Genomic DNA, 21,537 nt, shown 5'->3' with positions numbered 1-21,537 from the left:
GGCTGCGGGGGAAGTGTGCGTGTCAGGTCAGGCACAAACATTGGCTGTTTTCTTACATCAACCCAAACGAACCTACAGCAAATACGGAGATTTCCTATGGACCCTGTGTTAGCTACAGATTGGTTATTTTCATCTTCATTGGTAAAGGAAGCGTCATTTGAAGTAGTCTATCATAATTCTGCTTTCCTTCCTACAGCTCTTCCAGCAGTCAGCTGGTTGAGTTACCTGTTGGTCTGTCTGCAGATTTTGAGAAGCCCAATGGCTGTGACAATGCTTTCTGTTAAACCTTATCTCATAATGCTGTGGCCTAAGATAGTGCTTGACTTTTGTTTCAGAATATCTTTGCAGGCTGTGAAAAGGCTTTGAGTCACTGCTGCAATGAAATGTAGTGGCTTCTCATAACTGTGAAGGCAAGTCATTAATTGCCACATTCCTGTGTGCTGTTAGTACGTGTTCTTGGAGCGTGCGTTGTTTTTTCTCCATAAGCTCTTAAAGTGGTCAGAATCTGATTCATATTGAGGTTTAACTGTCATTTCGTAATAACAGATGTTTGTAAAAGCATGGGAACGTTTGCAGAGATCATTGGATCTGTGCTGTTGGAAATATCTCAGTTTAAGGGTAGGCGTTTTGGTTAGAAAGATGTTCTTATTTAGTCTGTGGACAGTTCTCAGTAATGCTGTTAGAGCAGTCTTAGTGTATTTAGATATGAGACTGACCAAAAGGGCCCACTTCTAACCCAAAGTGTGAGCACTGTATTGGGCTTTAGGTCCGTTCTCTTGGAAGTACACTGCAGTAAGCCCTCTGACCCACATGCTAATATTAGTTTTCACGTGTTCTGGTGAGCACGTTACTGCTCACAGATTAAGAAACGGGCTGTAGTAGATCCTGTAACCAAAGGCTTTGCAGCCAGGCTGAAAACCTTCACAGTTGAAACATACTCAACTTCCACCAAAGGGAGGAAAGCTAGAGTTGATGGGGATTGTGGTGGTTTTATTTAAGCTTTCACCTTTGCTGTGCTTCAGCAGGGCAGTTCTGGAGCTTATGGTTATATCTAATTTGTATAGGCTTTATGAATTAATTCAAACTTTCAATCAGCTGATTTTAAAAGTTCAGTCATGTGATGATGGGTCAGCCATCTTACCTTGTTTGGTTTTTATAATATGACTACATAAGACTTTCTAATGGGGGCAGTTTGCTCTCTTCATATCCCCTATGGTTTGCATTAGCTTGTGAAACAGAAAACAGGGAAATAAGTGTGAAACCAGAAAGGAACTGGTACATGCTTTAAAGCAGTACAAACTTAACGACAACATGCAGACTGGTTATTTCATTTATCAAATACTTTTGAAGTCATGCATTGGAGCTAGAAAGATGACTTGTCTCGTTATGTGATGTAGTACTTTCTGGGTCTGGACTGCAACAGCAGGAGGATAACCTTCGCTGTGCTCAGCAAAGCTGCATTTTATATGTAAAACTTAAGTCTGTTTTAAGTATTTGAACCATGACCTATCAGGAAGGACAACTCAGCTGCAGCTGAGTCTTTGTTCCCTTTTCCTGAAGAAAAAGGGAGATGCCTTGTCAAAGAGCAAACATCCATAAATCTTTTTTCCCTGTTGTCATACAAAAAAGAAATCTAAAAGGGCAGAGCAGTACAGATTGGCTACAGGTAACGTAGGTTATTTAAAAATAAAAAGTTGAATATACTTAGAATTTCAAAAGTCAATGATTTATATGATATGCAACTCCAGACAGTGCAGTGCGACAACATAAGTTGGTGCGCTATGGAAATGAGTGGGAAAAATTGAGCTGCTTTTCCTGCTTTACTTTTTTGGTCTTGAAATTGCAGCTGAGCGTTATTCTTCCTTTTCCTCTCCCTGTGCATCAAAAAGCATTTTGCTGTGCTTTCAGAGTGGAGAGTTAGAAGCGTATTTGCTATAACAGTTGTCACCTCTATCACTTATTGCAGTAGGAAGTGTCACGCAGTGTGCCCTTACAGCACACCCTTCAGGTGACAAGGAAGTCCCAAGAATCCTTATGAAGAAGCTGTCATTGGACAGTTGAGGTTTAATTGGAACTTAAGAAGAAGCATGCTTCTGTTTTTGATGGGTCGGGAGGGGAGGGAAGACTGCACAGAAATTGAATAATATATTAGTAATATTTTAATTCCCAAACTAATCTCTGACAAACCTCTCTATATCCTCCATTTTGCAGAAGGAATCTAGTGCTCTTAACAGCATTTAATTATGCTCCTGCATCTGTGTGGCTGCTGGGGAGACTAATCATATTGTATTTGGAATAGGTGCGCAGTTCGCATGCAGCATGTGGTACAAATGGTTCAGGATTCAGGTTAACCTTTCCTTGAAATTGAAAATTATCCTGAGATCCCTCAAGTTCAGTGACTTTCTGCAAATTGTACACAAAGTAATGGAAAGAAAGTACAATTTGTATGACAGAATGTCAAGTCTCAAATGGACCGTTCTTATACTGGCATGAATCTTCACAAGTACAAATACGTGCCCCTGCCAGCCTTACTCTTTTGTTGTCTAAGTGCCCTGTACTTTGGTTCCCAACGCGTGACTTTTTGGTCTCTAGTTAACTGAAAGAATGAATGGATGCGAACCAACACATTTTAAAGAGTGTCCCTGGTCCCTTCCAAAATAAACAAGGAAAGGCATTGAGGTCCTGGTAAGTGTTGGTTATTGCCACCCCCTGGCTGGTGATCCTCAGGGAAATACTATGAAATGCTATTAGTGTGTTTAAACACTGAATGCAGCACAAGAGTACATGAGATGAGCAGTATAAGTAGTTGTTTACAATCTTAGAGTATTCCACTGTGTTTGCCCTTGGTAGAATTCCAATGGTGGTAAACGAGAGCAAGGAACCGATTGTAGCATTTGCTGAGGAAGGTTGAAGTTTCATTTCTCCAACGTTTAGCTGTAACTAAATGCTGTTTTATGCTTTGCATTTCTTGTAAATGTGACAGTGTTAGTAGTACAAAATGATACCACGTTTTTTCTGTGTTAGAAACAGCTATTAAGAAGGAATTAGTGTGGAACAGTAAAGTTGATGGGCAGTTTAATTGAGCAGAAGTACTTTTTGCACTAAGAGCAGATGGAGGTAAGTTTCTTTTCTCTTAGTTTTGATGTTCCGTAAGTTCAGTTTTCCCACCAGGAAGGAGTTTTGTGATGTTTATTTCTCATTATGCAGGAATTGTAGAAATCCAATCAGTCTGCAGGGTTGGCTTTTTTAATTTCCAAATGAGAAAAATACAAGTATTTCTTAATCAATCCAGCTTGGTTATTTTTATTGCTCTGAATGAAATGAAGACTGCATTGCTGAATTGTTGCCATAAACCTGCGTGATGAACTCTTGTCAGTCTGTCATTTTTGGAAAAGCTTCACAACTGAAACACAGTTTTTAGGAGGAGCAGCCAAGGGAGCTGGGATTGTTCAGCCTGGGGAATAGGTTCAGGGGAGACCTCATTGCACTCTACAGCTTCCTGAAGAGAGATTGTAGTGACGTTGGGGTTGACCCCTTCTCCCAGGTAATAGCAGTAGGAGAAGAGACAGTTGCCTTAAGTTGCACCAGGGGACATTCAGGCTGGACATTAGGAGAAATTTCCACTTAGAGTGGTGAGGTATTGGAACAGGTATTGGAACAGGCTGCCCAGGGAGGTGGTGGAGTCTAGCCCTAGTTTTCAAGAAGAGGGTAGGCACTGCCTAGGTTGATGGTTGGACTAGATGATCTCAGTGCTCATTCCAACCTTAATGATTCTATGATTTCGTTGCTAATACTGAGTGCTTCTGTTCCTCTAACGTATAGAATTCTTGACTATATGTCGAGTTGCCCTAACTGCTTGAATTCAGCACTGTATCTGTGTTTTGTTTTTGGCAGAGTTGCCAAAAGCTGCCTAAGTCCTAATCTTTTTTCAGTTATGCAAGTAGTTTTGTGCTACAATCTATACTCGCTGCAAGTTTTCTGCTCAAGTGTCAGCTGATCCACAGACATCCGTGATCTATACACCAAAAATAAGTGCAATCACAATCTTCTCTGACACTAAGGTTTGAGTGAGAGGAAACTCACCTCCTTCTCTTAGAACTGTGTCTGCATTTGAGCTCTGTCTCCTCAATTTGGATAGTTTACCTTATGTTTTTGTTGAGGTGCCCTGTATTTTACTTAGCCAAGTATTTTCTGCCAGTGATAAGGGTGATCACTTAAGCTATCGTGTTCATGACACGTCACCTCTACAGATGCTGGTAGTTTGGTGTTTCTGTGGCTCAGTATGCTTAGGTGAAATCAGATGCCACTCCTGCCATCTCAGTTTAAACCATCCAAATAAAACAAAGGAGAACCTACCGTGGTTTTATTTAAGCTGTGCATCAGTAAATTAGATGCAACAACTCAACTGACATTTTATACTATTTTTTTTTAATTCAGTGCTTGAAACTGGCAGATGTTTTGCATTCTTTAATGCAAATCCAACCTGAAAGCATTTTCTATCCAGTCTTTATCAACATAGCAATTTGTTCTAGCCTAGGAGTCAAGATTAACCTTTCTTTGATGAGTCTAGGCATTTATCCGTGCAAATATTCCTTTCAGTTCCTTACTGGATCAAGACATACTGAAGAGTTCTGTAAGCTGAATAATGCAGTTTCTGTGTGTAGAGCTTCTGGTGTAGGTAGCCTTACATATAAAAGTTGAAAGTTGTTGGCTTGCAGTCAGCTAATTCTAGTAAGTCCTTCGGCTCCCCTCAGCAAAGATTTTGTGTCAGCTGATTATGTAAGTCTTTTAAGTGGATTCTCTGTAAAAATATGCATTAATGCTTGTGCCTATTTGTATCTATTTTGATGCATGCCGTTCTTGTTTATGGGCAAACTACAGATTACACCATTTAAACTTACCATCAAGTTTGGATTTGAAATACCTTAGAAGGTGTTTCATACTATTCTTGTGTGGGCAGCATGTTTAGCTTGAATATATGTCACCAGCGTCTGGTATCTGTTCTCTGTGATCAGTGGAAGCTGTGATGTCAGTTGTCTGTTCTTCCAGACTGTGTAGGCCACAAGTGTCTGTCCTGCTTTTATAATGGGCTTTCACACTTCATCTTCCTCGTGAAATAAACTGTATGTGCACCTACCTGGCTGTGGGTTAAATGTCTGTAAGAACACGATGTTTTCATTTGACTGAAACTGGAAGTCAGAGCAGCCCTCCTCTGTGCTAATCCGGTACTGATGGATATCAAGTAGGAGCAGGGCAATGAATCTGTAAAGACAGTTATACAATTGGCTTAGATAAGCTTTTATCTTACAACTGCACGGAGTGTTTTTAAGAACACCTTAGTTGAGGTGTAAGGGGGGAGGGAGGAAGAAGGGAAGCCACTTGAAAAGCTTTCATAGCACCAACTTTAAGTGGAGGGAGAGCGTAAATACACTAGAAAAGTGTTGTCTGTGTGCTACGTGTTAGGATCATTAATTGACTTCAAATAGAGACATTCCCTTTTTGAACACTGTGGATGTCGCTTTTCATAACCAGATGTATCCTCAGAAAGGAGAAAGTGGAGAAATTCCTTCTGTTTGTAAAAGATGTACAAAGGATTTTGATCAAGGCAGCTGCCTGCGTTAGAAATATACACCGATTCCCTGCAGTTGGAACATTTCACTGCTGTAGAACAAAAAGCAGCTCAGCCATGGGGTTGACCTTATGTTTTTGAGGGGGGGGGGGGGGGGGGGAATCTGTGGACCAAACATGTTGGTTTTATGCTTACTATTTAATTCAACTTTATAACTTCAATGATCCAGCCAATAGATAAGGCATTGGGTCTTTATCTTGGGACATTTCGTCATTGAGCCCTATCAATTTGTAGAATGCAAACTAGGTAAAAAAAAAAAAGCACTGCTGCTCTGTGAGTAGCTGACTTCACTATAAGGAGACTGATAGATCTGTTCATGTTAACGGTCTGAAAATGAAAGTGTTCTACAATAAAATACAGACCAAACTAAGAAAGAACACTGCACTGTCTCATGTTATGTTGATTAGAAGCATCAAGTTAGCTGCTGTTACTGAAACACATAAGGCAAGTCCTTGTTTTCTCGAGTGCTGCTGAGCAGATAGTATGAAACTGATGCAAGTATGAGGCCTTGGCTCTGCTAGTTAAGATGTGTATGTCAGTAGGCTTCTGGAGTTTTATGGGCAGGTTTTAGAACATGGAGAGCAATGTGGATGATACTCAGTGACTAAACCTGACTGTAATGGGTAGGATTGCAGAATGGCCACGTGAAGCTGTTAAATGCAAAAGATGATAAGGAGAAGGGGGGAAATGGGCTGAGCAAGAAGGAATTATGTATCAGTGTTTCTCCTAGGAATCTTAAATAGAAGTAACTGTAGTGATAACATGGTCAGGATTTCCTGTTTGCAGTTCCCAAATTATGGCATAACTGCAAATAGGAGATGGTGTCTGTTAGAGAGTTTGTGTGGTCTGTTGGCTTTTAAATAGGCTTGTGAGAAATGCTTATGCTAAATAATGAGCAATTACAGAAAAAGTAATTGGGGATGCATGGCTGTGATTATGTGCCAGTACCAGGTTCTGTTCAGGACAGCTGTCTTAACTGTGCTCCTAGAGGAAACTTCTTCATGATTTTGCAGTGATGGAATGTGAGGAAATAGATTAAGAAAACAAAGCCCGTACTGGAAAGAAAACAGCTCAGTAGACTGAGACAGAACCAACAGGTAAAAGAGACCTTTAGAGATGCAGCAGTTCCTGTTCACCCCCCCTTTCTGTGTGTGCAGTTTTAAAACGCCGGTTCTGTAGGGCAGTGAAATGACAGGTAACTGAAGCTGTCCTTTTTTTGTGTAACATGTTCATCATCATGAGCTCCAAATGCCTGTTGCTGCACTTTGCCTGAGTTACAGTAATCTATAAGAAATACTTGCTGTAAGGGGAATGAGTTTGTTGAGAACAGTTAAGAACATGAGTTGAGTTTAGTGCTGAAGCACGAATGGAAATCTGAAAGCATGTCCAGGGCTTGAAGGAATGAGAATTGTTTTAAAGGGCATTAAAACATTAAATCAAAATGGAAGGACGGCTGTAGAATGAAGTAGGTGGGAAGGAAGAGAAAATACGCTTGAGAAGTTGCTTCTTCATTTTCCTAATCCAGACTGAGAAAAGAGAAACGTACGTGACGTTAGAAATGAGGTGCTGAGTGAATGGGTGTCTGTAATTCACAACTGCTCTCCTACTAAAAAATCATCTAATGCAGTTATGCACAGAATTTTGTTTTATGGCTGGTTGTGATGAGATAATTCTTTCTGTGCAGCCTCTGGCTGGGTTTTTGACAATGGTGCCCAATAGTTTTGCCTGTTTTCCAAATGATTAACATGAGCAGAGTCCTCACTGCAGAACTAAGAGGCCATTATGTTTTGTAAGGAAGTAGAGGTAAGTCGTAGTCCTAAAGATCCGTCTGTGTGTGAAATTCAAACCGCACCAAGGTGTAAACTAACGTGGATGATGTGTTTAGAGATAACTCAGAAGCCATCTGGATGTGGTCCTGGGCAACCTGAGCAGGGTGTCCATGCTGAGCAGGGCAGGAGGACCTTCTAACCTCAGCCAGTCTGTGATTCTGCAGCATCTGTTTTCAGGTCCCAGATTTGGAAGTAGTTGGGTTTCCTGTCTTTGACTAGAAATATAACAGAAGTATAGAAAACTGATGTTTGCTGTCTAATGTTTGTGGGATAATAAGTGATAGCTGGATTTAAGGGGTTATGGGTTTTGTTCATTGGCTTAAACAATAGGAATAGAGATGATCCTAATTACATCTTGCCAGGTTGGGCAGTGGGTAGTTGAGTGTTTGAAAGGAAAGGAAAATGACAAATGGTCGGCACACAGGGATTCAGTCGTGGTCCATTTGGTATAGCTGGAGCTGCTCTTCAGGCCATGATTCCCAGGAAGCTGCCAAAGCCAGAGGAGAGCAGTGCATGGGAGGCAGATAGGGCAGCTGGCGGCAGGGGCCCACTGACCAGCAACGGGGGAACATTGCGTCTTCTGCTTGAGAATGTCAATTTTTGCTTCAGATAATAGGCACTGGAAAAGGGCGGGGATTTGAAATACAGAAATAGCCCAAGGTCTGTAGAAAATGAGTGCCATGGCAGAAGCTGTGCTGGCCCATAAGGACCACATGCTAACCTTCATTTCTTAGGAGTTTGGTGAAAGCCAGGAAACATTAAGAAGGTTAAATAAAACCAGCAAGTGTGTTTAGTCTTGTGTGGTGTGTTGTTAGATGACTGCAAATGGTCTTAAGTCTCCAGATAACCAAAGCATCCTGCTTTTCTTAGCATTACATAGTACATACGCCTTCATAAAGTCTCCTCTAAATAGTGAAGTGTGATGTCATTTACGGATGGAATTTTCCCCTTGAAAGTTTATGAAGTTCATAGTTGGGAAGTACGGAGTGTGTTCTGTGGAGAAACCTGACTGTGTTGATATGAGTTCGTTCATCTTGCACAGAGCTGACACAGCGGTGACTTAAGCCTTTCTGTTGGGCTGTCACATTTAAAATGACTTTTTCAGCAAAACAGGTGGAATTTCTCATCCTCATAGGCTACCTCAGGTTGTGTTACTGCAGGAGCATCTGATTATAGCCAGGTAGTCACGTTTAAACTGACTTTTTCCGATGACAATCTGTTGTAGAGACATACCGTTCGCTTTGTGCTGTTTGTACCACTAACGACATTAGTGTCAGTGCTTTAACACCGCTCTGCATTCAGTCACTGCCTGTTCCTGTATCTGTAATGGGAAGGCCTGGAGGTGTGCTTGCCCCACCTCAGGTGTCCCTGTGCTGTGTCTGTGGGATGCTGATGTGGGAATGGTGAGTTGGGAAAGCCCACCAATGCCCTTCAGGAGAGGAGGCTGCCCTGCCCTCAGCCCTGTGGCTTGCCAGGATGCACTCAGTGAGCTTTGGCAAATAGCGCTCTTGCTTTGCTCTTCATTTGCTTAAATCCTGTTAATCTCCAACCTCTTCACTCCATTGGCACCAACATCTCACTAGCAAGCTGAGTTTTCAGATATCGGCATCAAACCACTTCTGTGGATTAGATGTCAGAAATGAGTAACAAATATGTAACACTGGCTTGAAGTCCAAGGACGGGGTGGGGAAAGCTTTTCATATATCAGGTAACTCACGTGGAAAATGCTTTGTTCTTTGAGTCACATGCAAGTAGAGAACACTGATTTTTCTTAGCAAAACATTTTCAAGGTCTGGAGGTGAAAGTCAGTTCTGTGGGTGCAGGCGTGATCTGGTTGGCAGGTGTTCCTTCTGCCCCGTCTTGTGGTGCTCAGTGACAGTGCTGCCACATGCTAATAAAATGCTTTGGCAAACAATGGAGTGGGGTTGCTCTGTGCTTATCTGGTGCCTTAAAGTTGCTGAGATCAGTCCGAAGTGTGGTGCTGTTCTCACAAGAAGCTGTGAGAAGGCAGAAATGAGACGCGTGCCTGTATGTGGATGCCCATTAGCTCACCTCCTGGCTTCAAGTCATGCTATTGCAGAGCAACATAGTCTGTCACTGCTATAATCAGCTACCTCCCAGCCAAATAGCTTGCAGAAAGAGTGTGTAACTTGTGTGAGGTAATGAGGTTTAAATCCCTGCAAGCTGGGGCTTGGTGAAATCACTCAAACCCAGGCAAGATGCTGCTCTGGTTTAAAGTGCTGCTGGCACAAGGTCAGCAAAAATCTCTTCAGTTCCCTCTTTTTTAGTTGATCTTGTTCAAGAGTGAGAGATGTGGGGAACCGGTGCTGAGGGGTCTGGGGAGCCAGGGCTCCAGCAAGAGAGCAGAGAAGCTGGGAAGGCATCATCCCAGGCAGGATATGTGCTGTGCTGTGCTGTGCAGTAGAGATTGGCTGTAGGCCCCCTGTAGTTCATGTTTCCTAAAGCTTCCATTACAATTTCTCTTATGCTTTAAAATGCCAATCATATCAAGGCAGCACAATAGTTTAATCCCACAGTGCAGGAGAATGGGACAGTGCCAGAGGCCACCGTCCTCCTGCTGCCCACCAGAGTTAAGCAAAGGGCAGTGGAATGTAAAGGGCATTTTGGTGCTTAAAGAAATGCAGTGCAACATAGGAAGTCCTCATTTTGTGAAGGGTTCTTTCTTTCAAAGCAGATAAGCGTCTTTTATAAGCTGTGTGGATTTTCTGGTTTCCTCAGAGTGTGCACAGAGTGCCCATCGGCAAAACTGGCTCTAATACAGGCACGTGGAGAGCTGTGTGTGGGTGTGCTCCCCACGTGTCTCACACTTCCCTGTGTCCTGTGCGCAATGAAGTCTGCTCCTTAGGGGCTGTCTCAGCCTGTGCCCTGTTGGTGTCATCTGCCTTAGGCTTTGGTGTATCAGAGTTCACTTGGAGAAATAAGCGTTCAAATATAAAATGAGTTAAGCTCTTACTTCAAGTAAACATGGTATTTTAATGGGGATTTACTAAATGTTGTTCTGGAGGCTTTGGTAAATAAGTCAGTATGTGCACTTCAGACAACAAAGTCCCCCAAAATAAGGGGTTGCATCTGAGTGTCCACACCTGGGCACAGGAAAGCAGCTTTGCTTACTCAGACCTGGATTTTGGCCCTAATGGATGTCAAACACTAAATAGGAGAACGTTCTGAAAAAGCCAAGTTAGGTACAAGGTTTTGATGTACTTAATTGTGTTTTTGCAAGATTATGTAACGGTAGAAACTAATTAGTTTTGACAGCCAAAATGGAATGCTTAATACTGTATGCAGAATATATTCCTGCCGGTCTGAAATAGTTTCTAAGTGATTTGTTTTTTTCTGCTTCCCTGTAGATTAAAGCAAAAAATTATGACAAAGTGGAAAAGGTGAGTCCTGTTAATATACGCCATATAACTGTAGCAAGAACAAATGGGTTCTGATTTGGCTAACGCAGATTGAAAAGGAGAAGAGCTGCCATTGAATGTGCTATTGCCTAATACAGATAAGAAGTATCAGTAACATAGACCTTGTTGTAAGCATATGAATTAGTAAGTTAGCAGAGGAATCTCTGCTTAATTCTCTCCAGTTTCTTTGCGTAGCATAAATGTGCTTTTGTCATAGGAAGAGTAGCTTGCCGTATTGTTTGTTACAGATTTCAATTGTAAAAGCAAAGGTTCTATTTCATAGTGCATAGTGTTAAAAGTAGAAGCTGAATATTTTTTGGAATCCTGATCACGTCTTCTTGATGTATTGAACAGTTATTTCAGCGATGCCTTATGAAGGTTTTACACATTGATTTATGGAAATGTTACCTTTCCTATGTACGTGAAACCAAGGGGAAGCTGCCTAGTTACAAGTAAGTTGACAGCATTGCTCTGAATTATTCGTGTTATATGAATCTTCACTTAATTTTGGAGGGGTGGGGGATGAGGGAAGCCTGTGTGTGCTAAACCTGTCGGGAAACTTGGTGATAGAGCAGGGTTTGTGGGTAATGCTGTATAATCTGCATTTTGGAAACACCTTCTTTAATTGAGATTGCTGAGTGAAATTACTTCTCGGTCTGGGTCTGGGGGGAGAGGTGGGACAGCAGCTGGGACAGCAGCTGGGGCAGCCGTGCATTCCCCTGCACCCGAGGCTGGCTCTTGGGCTAACCTGAAATACGCCTCTTCCTCAGTCACGGTCTTCTCTGTGCTCCCCCTTCTTCTCTGCCCTGTTTAGGGTCTCCACAGCGTTGCACATTGCTTCCAGTTGGGGTGCTACGTTTGAACAGTAGAAATGAATCATTGATTAGAGTAAGCTTGGAAAAGGAGCATTAAAAAAATAAATCAATCAAGGTGTCAAAATTTGGGGGTCTGTTAATTTACATCTCTTATCCTTTACTGCATTTTACTCATTTATTATCCCCTGCACAGTCCAACACTGTTCTTCCTGCTTGAGGTTTCAAGAAGTATCAGTACCTTTCAGCACTCTAGGAACTGTTTCTCTCCCAGCCCACCATAGTCTCTGTATCCTACAATGGTGCGGATGCTCACTGACCCACTAATGAAAACAAATAGATTTTTTTAACTTTTAGAAACAATATTAAACAAGTATTTTCCCCTTCCACCCCGGATCTTTTTTCCCGTTTAACTGTCCTCTGTTTTCCCTGATAACATGAACAAAAAAAGTGGAGAAATAACAAAAAAATATTTGAGGAAAGGGAACAAAAGATAGTTGAAGCGTAAAAGTTATTTTCTAATTGGAAATTGGGCAGGGAAAAAAATCCTCTGAACATCTTCAATGTGGGGTAAAACGCTTTGATTTTGAGGTGGGTGGGAGATGTCATGGAAGATCCTGGCTGAGTTCCACATGTGGAGCTACTCCTCATTGCCCCGGGTTTGATGTTGGTAGAGAATTACAAGGTTTGGGAGTTTCTGAGAGAGGAAAGGAAGCAACGGGTACATCTGGCAGCTAGGAGCTTGTGCGCTTGGATGCTGAAGGAGGGGGGATCTCGGAAACTGTTAATACACTGCATTGCCACCAATAAATGCAAGCAACTTTCTCTTAAACAAAAATGCAAATGCAGAATTGAAAGATGTCCCCATGCAAAGTTGTGCTCTCACCTGGTGGGCGATGCTTTTCATTCCTCAAGGTTTGCTTAGACTTTGCTGCACAAAAGAACGCAGAGTAAAGAGTTCTTTAAAATACTGAAGAATTGCTCTTTGGTCTTTGTGGTCTGTTCTTTTCCTCAGAGAAAAAATGGCTCAGGCATATGATTTTGCTCTGGATAAGATTGGCATGGAAATCATGTCATACCAGGTAGGTTTCTTCTATGAAAACACATCTTATTTCTAAGTTGATGTCAAGTACGGTTAACAACTGATTTCATTCTATGTGATATCTTTCTCTTGCATAGATCTGGGTGGATTACATCAATTTTTTGAAGGGCGTGTAAGTACCTTGAAAGATTTGTTTCTTCGTTGTTGGCGGTGGTGGTAAGTTAATATCACGTTGACATTTGTGCTGGTTCTGGTCTGTAACAGCTGACATTAATCTCTCTCCCCAATATTTAGAGAAGCTGTAGGATCTTATGCAGAAAACCAGAGGATAACAGCTGTCCGTAGGGTGTACCAGCGTGGATGTGTGAATCCAATGATTAACATAGAACAGCTCTGGAGAGATTATAACAAATACGAAGAGGTAATCAAAAGCTTAACACTTGTGACTTAAAAACATAATAATCTTATAATCAAGTACGGTGCCCAAAACTGGGCCTGCTAAATTAGGTGTAAGAGATGACAGGTACTCTGCAAAGAGGCATTTCTGTACCATGAGGGTGGTCAGACCCTGGACACCTGTTTCCTGGCGAGGTGGCTGGTGCCCCGTGCCTCTCAGTGTGCAGATAATGCCCTCGGTAAGATGCTGTAACTGTTGGTCAGCCCTGAGGTGGTCAGGATATTGACTTGGTGAACTCTGAAGGGCCCTTCCAGTGGAACTGCTTTCACACTAAGCACTGTTAATGCATGGTGGGTAAAACGGCGTTTGGCTGTGTGATAGTTTGGAGTTCCTCTGCAGTATTAAGTTGCACATTCTCAGGTACATACAAACTGCTCTTCACCGTCCTTCACCTGAAGCCATTATAGCATTGACTCAGGTGAGCCTGCTGTCCCACTGCCATCAGCAGTGTCCTCACTGTCCTCAGCTCAGTGACCTGGAGGCTGATCTGTAGCCGCACCTCTGTAGTATTCATAAACACTTGTGGTAACGGCCTGTTAACCTGCCCCCCTGTTAACCTGCCCCGGTCACACAGGTGGGAGTGCAGAACTGGGTGTCAATGCCTCTGTGCTCAGTGCTGCTGAGCAGACGCATTCCTACAGCACACACCCACGTCCCATATTGCACCCGGTGCTGCAGATGCTGGCACACCACAGGTCAGCCACATACTGTAGAGGGAAGAAGGGACCATTTCTCCTTGTTTCTGACTACACCAGTGACTGGTGACAGGAGGGCCATCATGCTTAGCTGGGGGGAAGCACCCATAGCCCTGAGCATGTCCTGCAGTAGCCCAGTGTTACACTCACAGCAGCCACTTGGGGAGCACCAAGCGCTGTGCCCTTTATGCTGGAAGATGCCCCGTCCCACTGCCAACAGCCTCCCTATAAACCTTTGCCTCTTCCCCTCCCACGCTGTAAATGAAAACTATTGCCATTTGCTCCTACCAGTTCTGTTGGTACATGGGGAGGCTGTCAGAATGATGGCCATAGCCTGGCCCATGTTCCTTCTGTGTCTTCTTGGTGAGGTGAGGAGGGCAGAGCAGGGTGGCTCTGCAGGCAGTGCTGCTCATCTGAGAGCTCTGAGGGGAAACCATCCCCTCAGCAACAGCCCAGTGAAAGATCATGTGCAGCTCCTGGCACCAAAGGTTACTGGGTGTTTGCCGCAGCTAAAACTTGATTAAGTAAAGGCCCTCAACTTGCCCGCAGGCTCAGTCGGTAGCAACTGGGTAGCAGCATCATGTCAGCTGCAGGGGCTACATGGGGTGCTGCTGGGTTTGTGTTCTATGGCTGTCCCAGATCTCTCAGCAGAAGGCTGGCCGGTGCCTTTCCCTTGTTCCCACAGTGTGTTGGTACCCAGCTCAGATGCCTCTTTGGAACAGTACTCAAACTGTGTTGCTTCCTCAGAATGCTGCCAAGTACTTGAGGAAAATTCACTCTGACCCAGCCCCGAGTGAAAGGACGGTTGCTTGTCTTGCTATCAGAGCTGCTCTGTTGGGGTAGGCGCTCCTGGGACCCCAAAGCCTAGCCCACATCCCCGGTGGTGTGAGCTGTGCTGTGGGGCAGCGCCATGCCCTCAGCAGGCAACAGTCTGGCATCATGCTGGGCACTTGTGGGTTGCACAGAGGGATGGCTATTGCCAGCCAGTGCTTCAGGAACAGGCAGGAGGCAGAGAAGTGAGCTTTGACTTGCCCAAGCTCCTATGCTGTCCTCATCTTTATCTGGTAAACAGCACACAGTAGGCAGGGAACCATGGCTCTGTGCTTAGGCACTGGCCACAGTTTAAAGGGAAAATGCTAATTCACAAATACATTCATTCTTCTGTTTTCTCCCCCATCTGATTTATGTGAAGCTCATTGTGTTTTGAAGGCTGCGGTAAGATTAAAAATGGACCGAGATGTTTCAAGTCACCTGAATTTTAGTATTGAATTTATTCCCTTGCAAATAAGTTCTTGCCCTTGTGTGAAATGTTTATCAGGAGAAACCCGGCGTCTTGTAAGATGTATGTTTGAAGATGGCTTTCACCTTCCCGCTCACTTTTGCATCCCCCTTCAGGCTCTTTCTGTATGAAATGAGATTTGGCAGTTCCACACTGAACCCGTATACATCCAACTCCTCTGTTTCACCCCTCTGCAGGGAATCAACATTCACTTAGCGAAGAAGATGATTGAAGACAGGAGTAGAGATTACATGAATGCGAGACGTGTAGCAAAGGTACAAACTTCAGATAACTTTTGTTTCCGTTCCTCACGCTGGCATTACACCTGCTTCTTACTTGAGCAGAATTCGTATGTTAAAGTATTAAGCTTGGCATGCTGAAATATTGATATCAGTTTCCTAGGATGAGTTTTTAATATGTTTAGATCTGCTGTGTTCAAAGCATCATTTCTGTTCCAGGAATACGAGACGGTCATGAAGGGGCTGGACCGCAATGCCCCCTCCGTCCCCCCCCAGAACACCCCGCAGGAGGCTCAGCAGGTGGACATGTGGAAGAAGTACATCCAGTGGGAGAAGAGCAATCCTCTGCGTACGGAGGATCAAACTCTCATCACAAAAAGAGGTAATCAGGTACTGCTGTAGGATGCGGAGGGTTCTGTTTCTTAGCTCCACTGATGGTCTGCAGGGTAAATATTGATGTTTTAGTGTTTGGGGATTGTGGCGTAGCACAAGTTGGGCAAGTTTTTTCTTTCTTGAATTGTGTGAATTTATTTATTTCTAGTCCTTGCTTAAAGCAAGTTGAAAGCAACATGTAGATTTGGGGTACAGTGCCATGGCCATGTGCCACCAAACTTCAGAGGTCACAGAGTGGTGGTGGATCACAGCCTGACATTACGGCTGGTGTTCCTGAATGAGTTCTGCTTCCTCCTCTGAGGAGGAGGCGGGTTGTAGCTGCTGGTTGTGATTCATCAAGTTCCAATGATGTAAAAACTGCGATTGTGATCATTCCATTCAAAGCCCATTAGTATCAATAGTTTCTAATTTAATCAGTGTGATCATTCCATTCAAAGCCCGTTAGTATCAATAGTTTCTAATTTAATCACTGTGTTCTGTATGTCATTGTGCAAGGTAGTGCTATTTCTGCAATAATACACAAGGAATATCTCTTACATTTTTCCCCCTAGTTATGTTTGCCTATGAGCAATGCCTTTTGGTTCTGGGACATCACCCAGATATCTGGTATGAAGCTGCACAGTATCTTGAGCAATCTAGTAAGCTGCTAGCTGAAAAAGGGGTAAGGAGAATGCTGATAGCTTTTTTTTCTTCCCTTATTTAATTGCTTTAACACGGTGTATTGCTGTTAATGTTTTCTCAAATGATATCCAAGGGGGGAGTGAAAAATCTCGAGCATCTGAAGTTGTGTCGCATTCAGAATTTGTAAATGTGGAGCTATTTTAATGTAAAAACAACAAAACAGCCCTGCATCTGGGATGATATGAATTACAAATAACCTGTTGTAGAGTTGTCTGGTTTAAGGTTGGGGTTTGTTTTCTTGTGAGGTTTTCTTTGATGTTTCTGATTCCTTCCATATCGGGGAGATGAGTGACTCTTTATGAGGGCGCTCAGTGGAACTTGTGTAGAAAAGCTGATCCATGGGCGGGCCACAGGCGTTGAACAATTGTCGTATTTATTTCATAACAGGACATGAACAATGCTAAACTTTTCAGCGATGAGGCTGCTAATATTTATGAAAGAGCCATCAGCACTTTACTAAAGAAGAATATGCTTCTCTATTTTGCATATGCAGATTATGAAGAGGTGAGCAAAGAGTGCAGTAGTGCCATAAAACCCAAAGATATCTCACTTCTATATGGTCGTATTCTTGAAACATACCAAACAGACATTATGAGCATTTAACTTAATGACTCTTCTGACTTTCATCCCATTCAATGATTCTGAGACTAGGCAGGCGAAACAGGGAGAAAACAGTGTTAGCTGTTTTGAGAGCGTAATGTCTTTCCACTTCAGTGTTAACTCTTCAGCTTCACAGCAGTTTGAAAAATAAACTGAGTAGTTTACATTCACCATTTACCATCATTTTCTTCACTTATGAAATAGGGTAAGAGGACGCCTTTTCTGCCTAACTCTTGGGGGCTGAATTTGTTCTTGGCTACCGCGGTGTCACACAGACTCAATGTGTAATGCCAGACACCAGCTGTTTTTGTACGTGAGCCATCAGGAATGAAGGCGACGTCCCATCAATCAGATGAGGACCAATGCATCCACAGTAGGGTGTATTCTGCCTGCTTATTGCCACTTGAGAGAGTCTTTGCTGGAAGATCTGGAGCACAACAGCAAACAAATCTTCAGCCTTAAAGAAAAAAGCTCCCTTGGCTTTCAGGGCAGCCTTGAATATCCAAAGCATACTGGCTATTTAAGTTACTCAGTGTCACACAAGGCAATGTGCAGAGCTGCACCAGGCAGCGAACAGAATGGGATTCTTTGAAAGGTTTGGATGTGAAGATGGTGATTTGCTGTGCACGTTACTTTTATTTGGAGAGGAAGGAAATTGTCTCCTTATCCCAGACTCCTAAAATGGCCATCCTGCTGCAGTAGTACTAGATTAGATGCAGACATGAAGAACATGTATGTAAAAACAGACTGGGGAGATTAAGGATTGGCGTATTAAGGATTGACTCTTTTTCTTTACTTCATACTGATCTTTGCATCCCCACAGGTGGTTTGTAGCAGTGTTACTAAGCAGTCTGTATTTCCCTTTTATGTGCTTTTAGAGTCGAATGAAGTATGAGAAAGTGCACAGCATCTATAACCGGCTCTTGGCTATTGAAGACATCGATCCCACTCTGGTAAGATGATCTCCTGTATTGGGTTCTTCCACATTTGCATCTCCACTTGAGTACACCCACCACACTGACATGAGTTCTTTGGGTCACAAGGAGAGACGAGCAGGTGGAGTGCTGAGGTGGCAGAACCGGATTAGAATTTCAGCTGCTTTGGTAACTTCAGGCTGTCACCCATCCAGACGCACCAAGTCACACACACTTTTATGCTCTGTGTCTTTTGGACAATCTCTTAAATTATGGAGGTGTCACATTTTATAAGAAAGCTCCTAAGAATTGGTGCACGTTTTGTTGGCTCAGCTAAAATCTCCCTTTGTCTCCCCTGAACAGACTAAAAGCACGTCGCTTTCATCTATTGCCTTCCCTGGAGAAATATATTCTTCTGTGTATATATAAGCTTGCCAATAAAACTGTAGTTCACCACATAGCTGTCAAGGTGTTGCTGTGCATCTACCTTTGTTGTGCTGTAACAGCATTGTTCCCAGTGCCAGCTGTGCTGGTACAGAGCAAATAGGCTGAGAACTAACCTAGCCTCAAAAGCTGGCTTAGTTTGTAAATAGATGTGACAAAGCAGAAGTAAAAAGGTCTGAGGTCTAAAATTAAACAGGTCGGTGCCAGAGGAAAGGGACCCATTTACTGACATATTCTATTCATTAAGCAAAGATTACAAAGCTTTCCTTACATGTGTACACTGAGAAGGCACAGACCAGCCCCTCCCATTGGAGGAATGCAGTTATTTGTGATCTAATTGTGAGTGGAGCAGAAATGCAAATGGCGGGATTAACCCACGAAATTAGATAGCACATTCTTTACATTTTGATCAGGTATAGCTATTTGCAGACCGCACAACCTGTGTCTTGGATTCCATAATGAAGAATAAAAGGTTTCCATGGGCTTTTTGCCTGTTCTTTAGCCCTGTGGGTGTCTCCGCTTCTTGGAAAGTTGTTATTTCTACAGGAAATCCTCTTTCTCAGGAGGTACAAGCTTATGGGAATTACATTTATCTGCTTCCCCTGCCTTGAGGAATGTGTGTATGAACTGTTGTCACTCTGGGGGATTGGTCTGAGGTCTTTTCCATTTTTTAACTCAGTATATGGAAAATACTGCCTTGTTTTTAGCATAGCAACGCAGAGGCACAAGACAGTCCTGTTTGTTTCTTAGACAACCTGTTAGCTGTAATTTGCGAGTAAGGATTATTTCAGGTCCTGCCACGAACTGCATATCCTAGCACTCTTTGTTATGACTGCAGTTAGTGTTCATACGCTCCCTTCTAGGTTTATATCCAATACATGAAATTTGCAAGGCGAGCAGAAGGCATAAAATCTGGAAGAATGATATTTAAAAAGGCAAGAGAGGACACCCGGACCCGCCACCATGTCTACGTCACTGCAGCATTAATGGAGTATTACTGCAGTAAGGTAAGTACAGGTGCTCAGCTTGGTATTAAAGAAGCATGGGATCGCATGTGTCTCACTGCAGCTTGGAACTTTTTCTTTTTAATGTTTGCAGGATAAGTCTGTGGCCTTTAAGATTTTTGAGCTAGGGCTGAAAAAATACGGAGACATTCCAGAATATGTGCTGGCATATATCGACTACCTGTCTCACCTTAATGGTAAGCTTCACACACTGAGATGCCCAAGGAAGCGGTAGGCTGTCTCCTCTGTGAGCTGAATGGAGGTAGATCTTTGTTCTTCTGCCACCTGTAAGCATAAAGACTGTTTTATTTCAAGTCAGAGTGTCAGTAATTTTGTAAGAAATGATTGTAGGTCTCTGTGAATAAATGCAAGGCCTTTCTTTAGATCTCCATCACTGCTTGATGGGAACTGAGAACTTTTGGTCTAGTAACTATGGAGGAATATGCAACAGAGACTGCCTTCATTTAAAAGGGACGTAATGAACTGAAGGGCCCAAATAACTTTCTGAGATAAGCTGCAGTGATAGTTAATGAAAGCTGAAAAGTAAGACCAACAGTTCTCCTGAATAAATGGCAAGCAACCGTTGTGCTGTAAGTAAAGAACCTCTATCAGGACAGGTTTGTTGTGACAACAAAAAGGAATTTGCAAATAACAAATTCACAGTTGAACCTGGCACTGTTAATATCATATCCATGTTCAGATTTCGTTCCAATTACTGAAAAACAAATCAAGGTATCAGAATGTCAGTCTTTAATGCAGTGTCCACACCGAAATGAGCTGTGTTTTACTCAGTGTGATTTTTCTTTCTTTCTTTTTTTCCTTCTGATTTGAAAGAGGACAACAACACAAGAGTTTTGTTTGAGCGTGTTTTGACTTCAGGGAGCCTCCCGCCTGAGAAATCAGGGTACGTCTGCCAAAGCTGCTTCGCTGCACTGAAAAAAACACTTTCAACTACAAATAGCACAAAGTAACAAGGGAAAAAAGAAAGACCAGAGGGACAAAATTAGCCACACATATTCCTTTTCTCCCTTAATGCCATCTAAAATAGCAGCAGCCAGGCTGATTTGTGCAGGTTCCCATCCCACTTATCATAGTATCATAGTATCATAGTATCACTTGCGCTGACATTCATTCATTTGTTGATTTTAAGACCTCGTTGATGTGAAGTTGTTGAGGATAAAGTGCAAAATCCTGTAGCGTGGTAAGCACTCGGTAGTTTTAGTAGGTGGCGTGGCCTATGCCACATGTTGTTTGCTGATGCTTTGGAAAGATGAGGAGAGGGAGCTGAGGGTGTCTCTCAGGACCATTAGATTAGAGCTGAGTCAGGAGTTTACTGAGGAAAATGATGACTGGTTCCCAAACAACCAGAAGTAAAGCTATGAATGAACCAGGCAAGGCTCAGACTGACCACTCACTGGCACATTTTCACTGCTGCTGTTTAAATGTACTTCTGTATAGAATAGTTACTAGACCTTTTGCATCCCAGGTTTTCACCGTTATTATTACTCTGTCAGACACAGAAATCAAATGTTGCCTCACTGTGCATGGTCATTCTACATTTCCCTTAGAAGAAAGGGGGGAGAAAAGCCCAACAAAACAGATGATTTAAAAGCAGTATCTTCTTCAAAGGTGAACTTCAAAGCCACAATGGAAGTTGAACCACTTCCAGAAGTATGGTCAGAAGTTGTTCAAGTTACATGTGAGATTTTGCACATAGAAACAGGCAGTAACTGTATATATATTGGGCTACGTAAATTCTCAAGTACTCCTGTTCTGTTTAAGGATATTGCTCATGCCTGCTTGAATGTGCTAGTTGGTGAGGATGACTTAAATCATCGTCTATGCTGAAAATCCTCACGTGGCAGGGTCACAGTGCAGTTTTGTGTAGCAGAGGAGCAGTCTGTACCTCTGATGCTGATAAAAGCTTACCTCAGATGCTGAAGTTGCTTCCTCCAGTAATCCTTTTCTTCGTCATGCAATCACAGAATGGCCTGGGTTGAAAAGGACCACGATGATCATCTAAGTTTCAACCCCCTGCTGTGTGCAGGGTCACCAGCCACCAGACCAAGCTGCCCAGAGCCACATCCCTTGAATGCCTCC

The 21,537-nt window shown here is 42.9% G+C and overlaps 1 protein-coding gene across 1 annotated transcript in view; it reads left to right on the top strand.

Annotated features, from left to right (window-relative positions):
• Positions 1-21,537, top strand: part of CSTF3 (cleavage stimulation factor subunit 3) — a 39,709-nt gene that overhangs the window by 13,938 nt on the left and 4,234 nt on the right. Inside the window, exons 4-16 of the mRNA XM_072337187.1 lie at positions 10,827-10,859; positions 11,232-11,329; positions 12,705-12,771; positions 12,869-12,903; positions 13,026-13,152; positions 15,360-15,437; positions 15,621-15,783; positions 16,346-16,455; positions 16,863-16,979; positions 17,954-18,028; positions 19,297-19,440; positions 19,532-19,634; positions 20,272-20,341. Coding sequence (XP_072193288.1) covers positions 10,827-10,859; positions 11,232-11,329; positions 12,705-12,771; positions 12,869-12,903; positions 13,026-13,152; positions 15,360-15,437; positions 15,621-15,783; positions 16,346-16,455; positions 16,863-16,979; positions 17,954-18,028; positions 19,297-19,440; positions 19,532-19,634; positions 20,272-20,341 — 1,220 coding nt within the window. The remainder of the gene's footprint in view (positions 1-10,826; positions 10,860-11,231; positions 11,330-12,704; positions 12,772-12,868; positions 12,904-13,025; positions 13,153-15,359; positions 15,438-15,620; positions 15,784-16,345; positions 16,456-16,862; positions 16,980-17,953; positions 18,029-19,296; positions 19,441-19,531; positions 19,635-20,271; positions 20,342-21,537) is intronic.

The sequence above is a fragment of the Excalfactoria chinensis genome, chromosome 5 (assembly GCF_039878825.1).
Source record: "Excalfactoria chinensis isolate bCotChi1 chromosome 5, bCotChi1.hap2, whole genome shotgun sequence".
Classification (NCBI taxonomy): Eukaryota; Metazoa; Chordata; class Aves; order Galliformes; family Phasianidae; genus Excalfactoria; species Excalfactoria chinensis.
The sequence above is the reverse complement of the archived record's forward strand: the minus strand, read 5'-3'. Positions and strand labels throughout refer to the sequence as shown.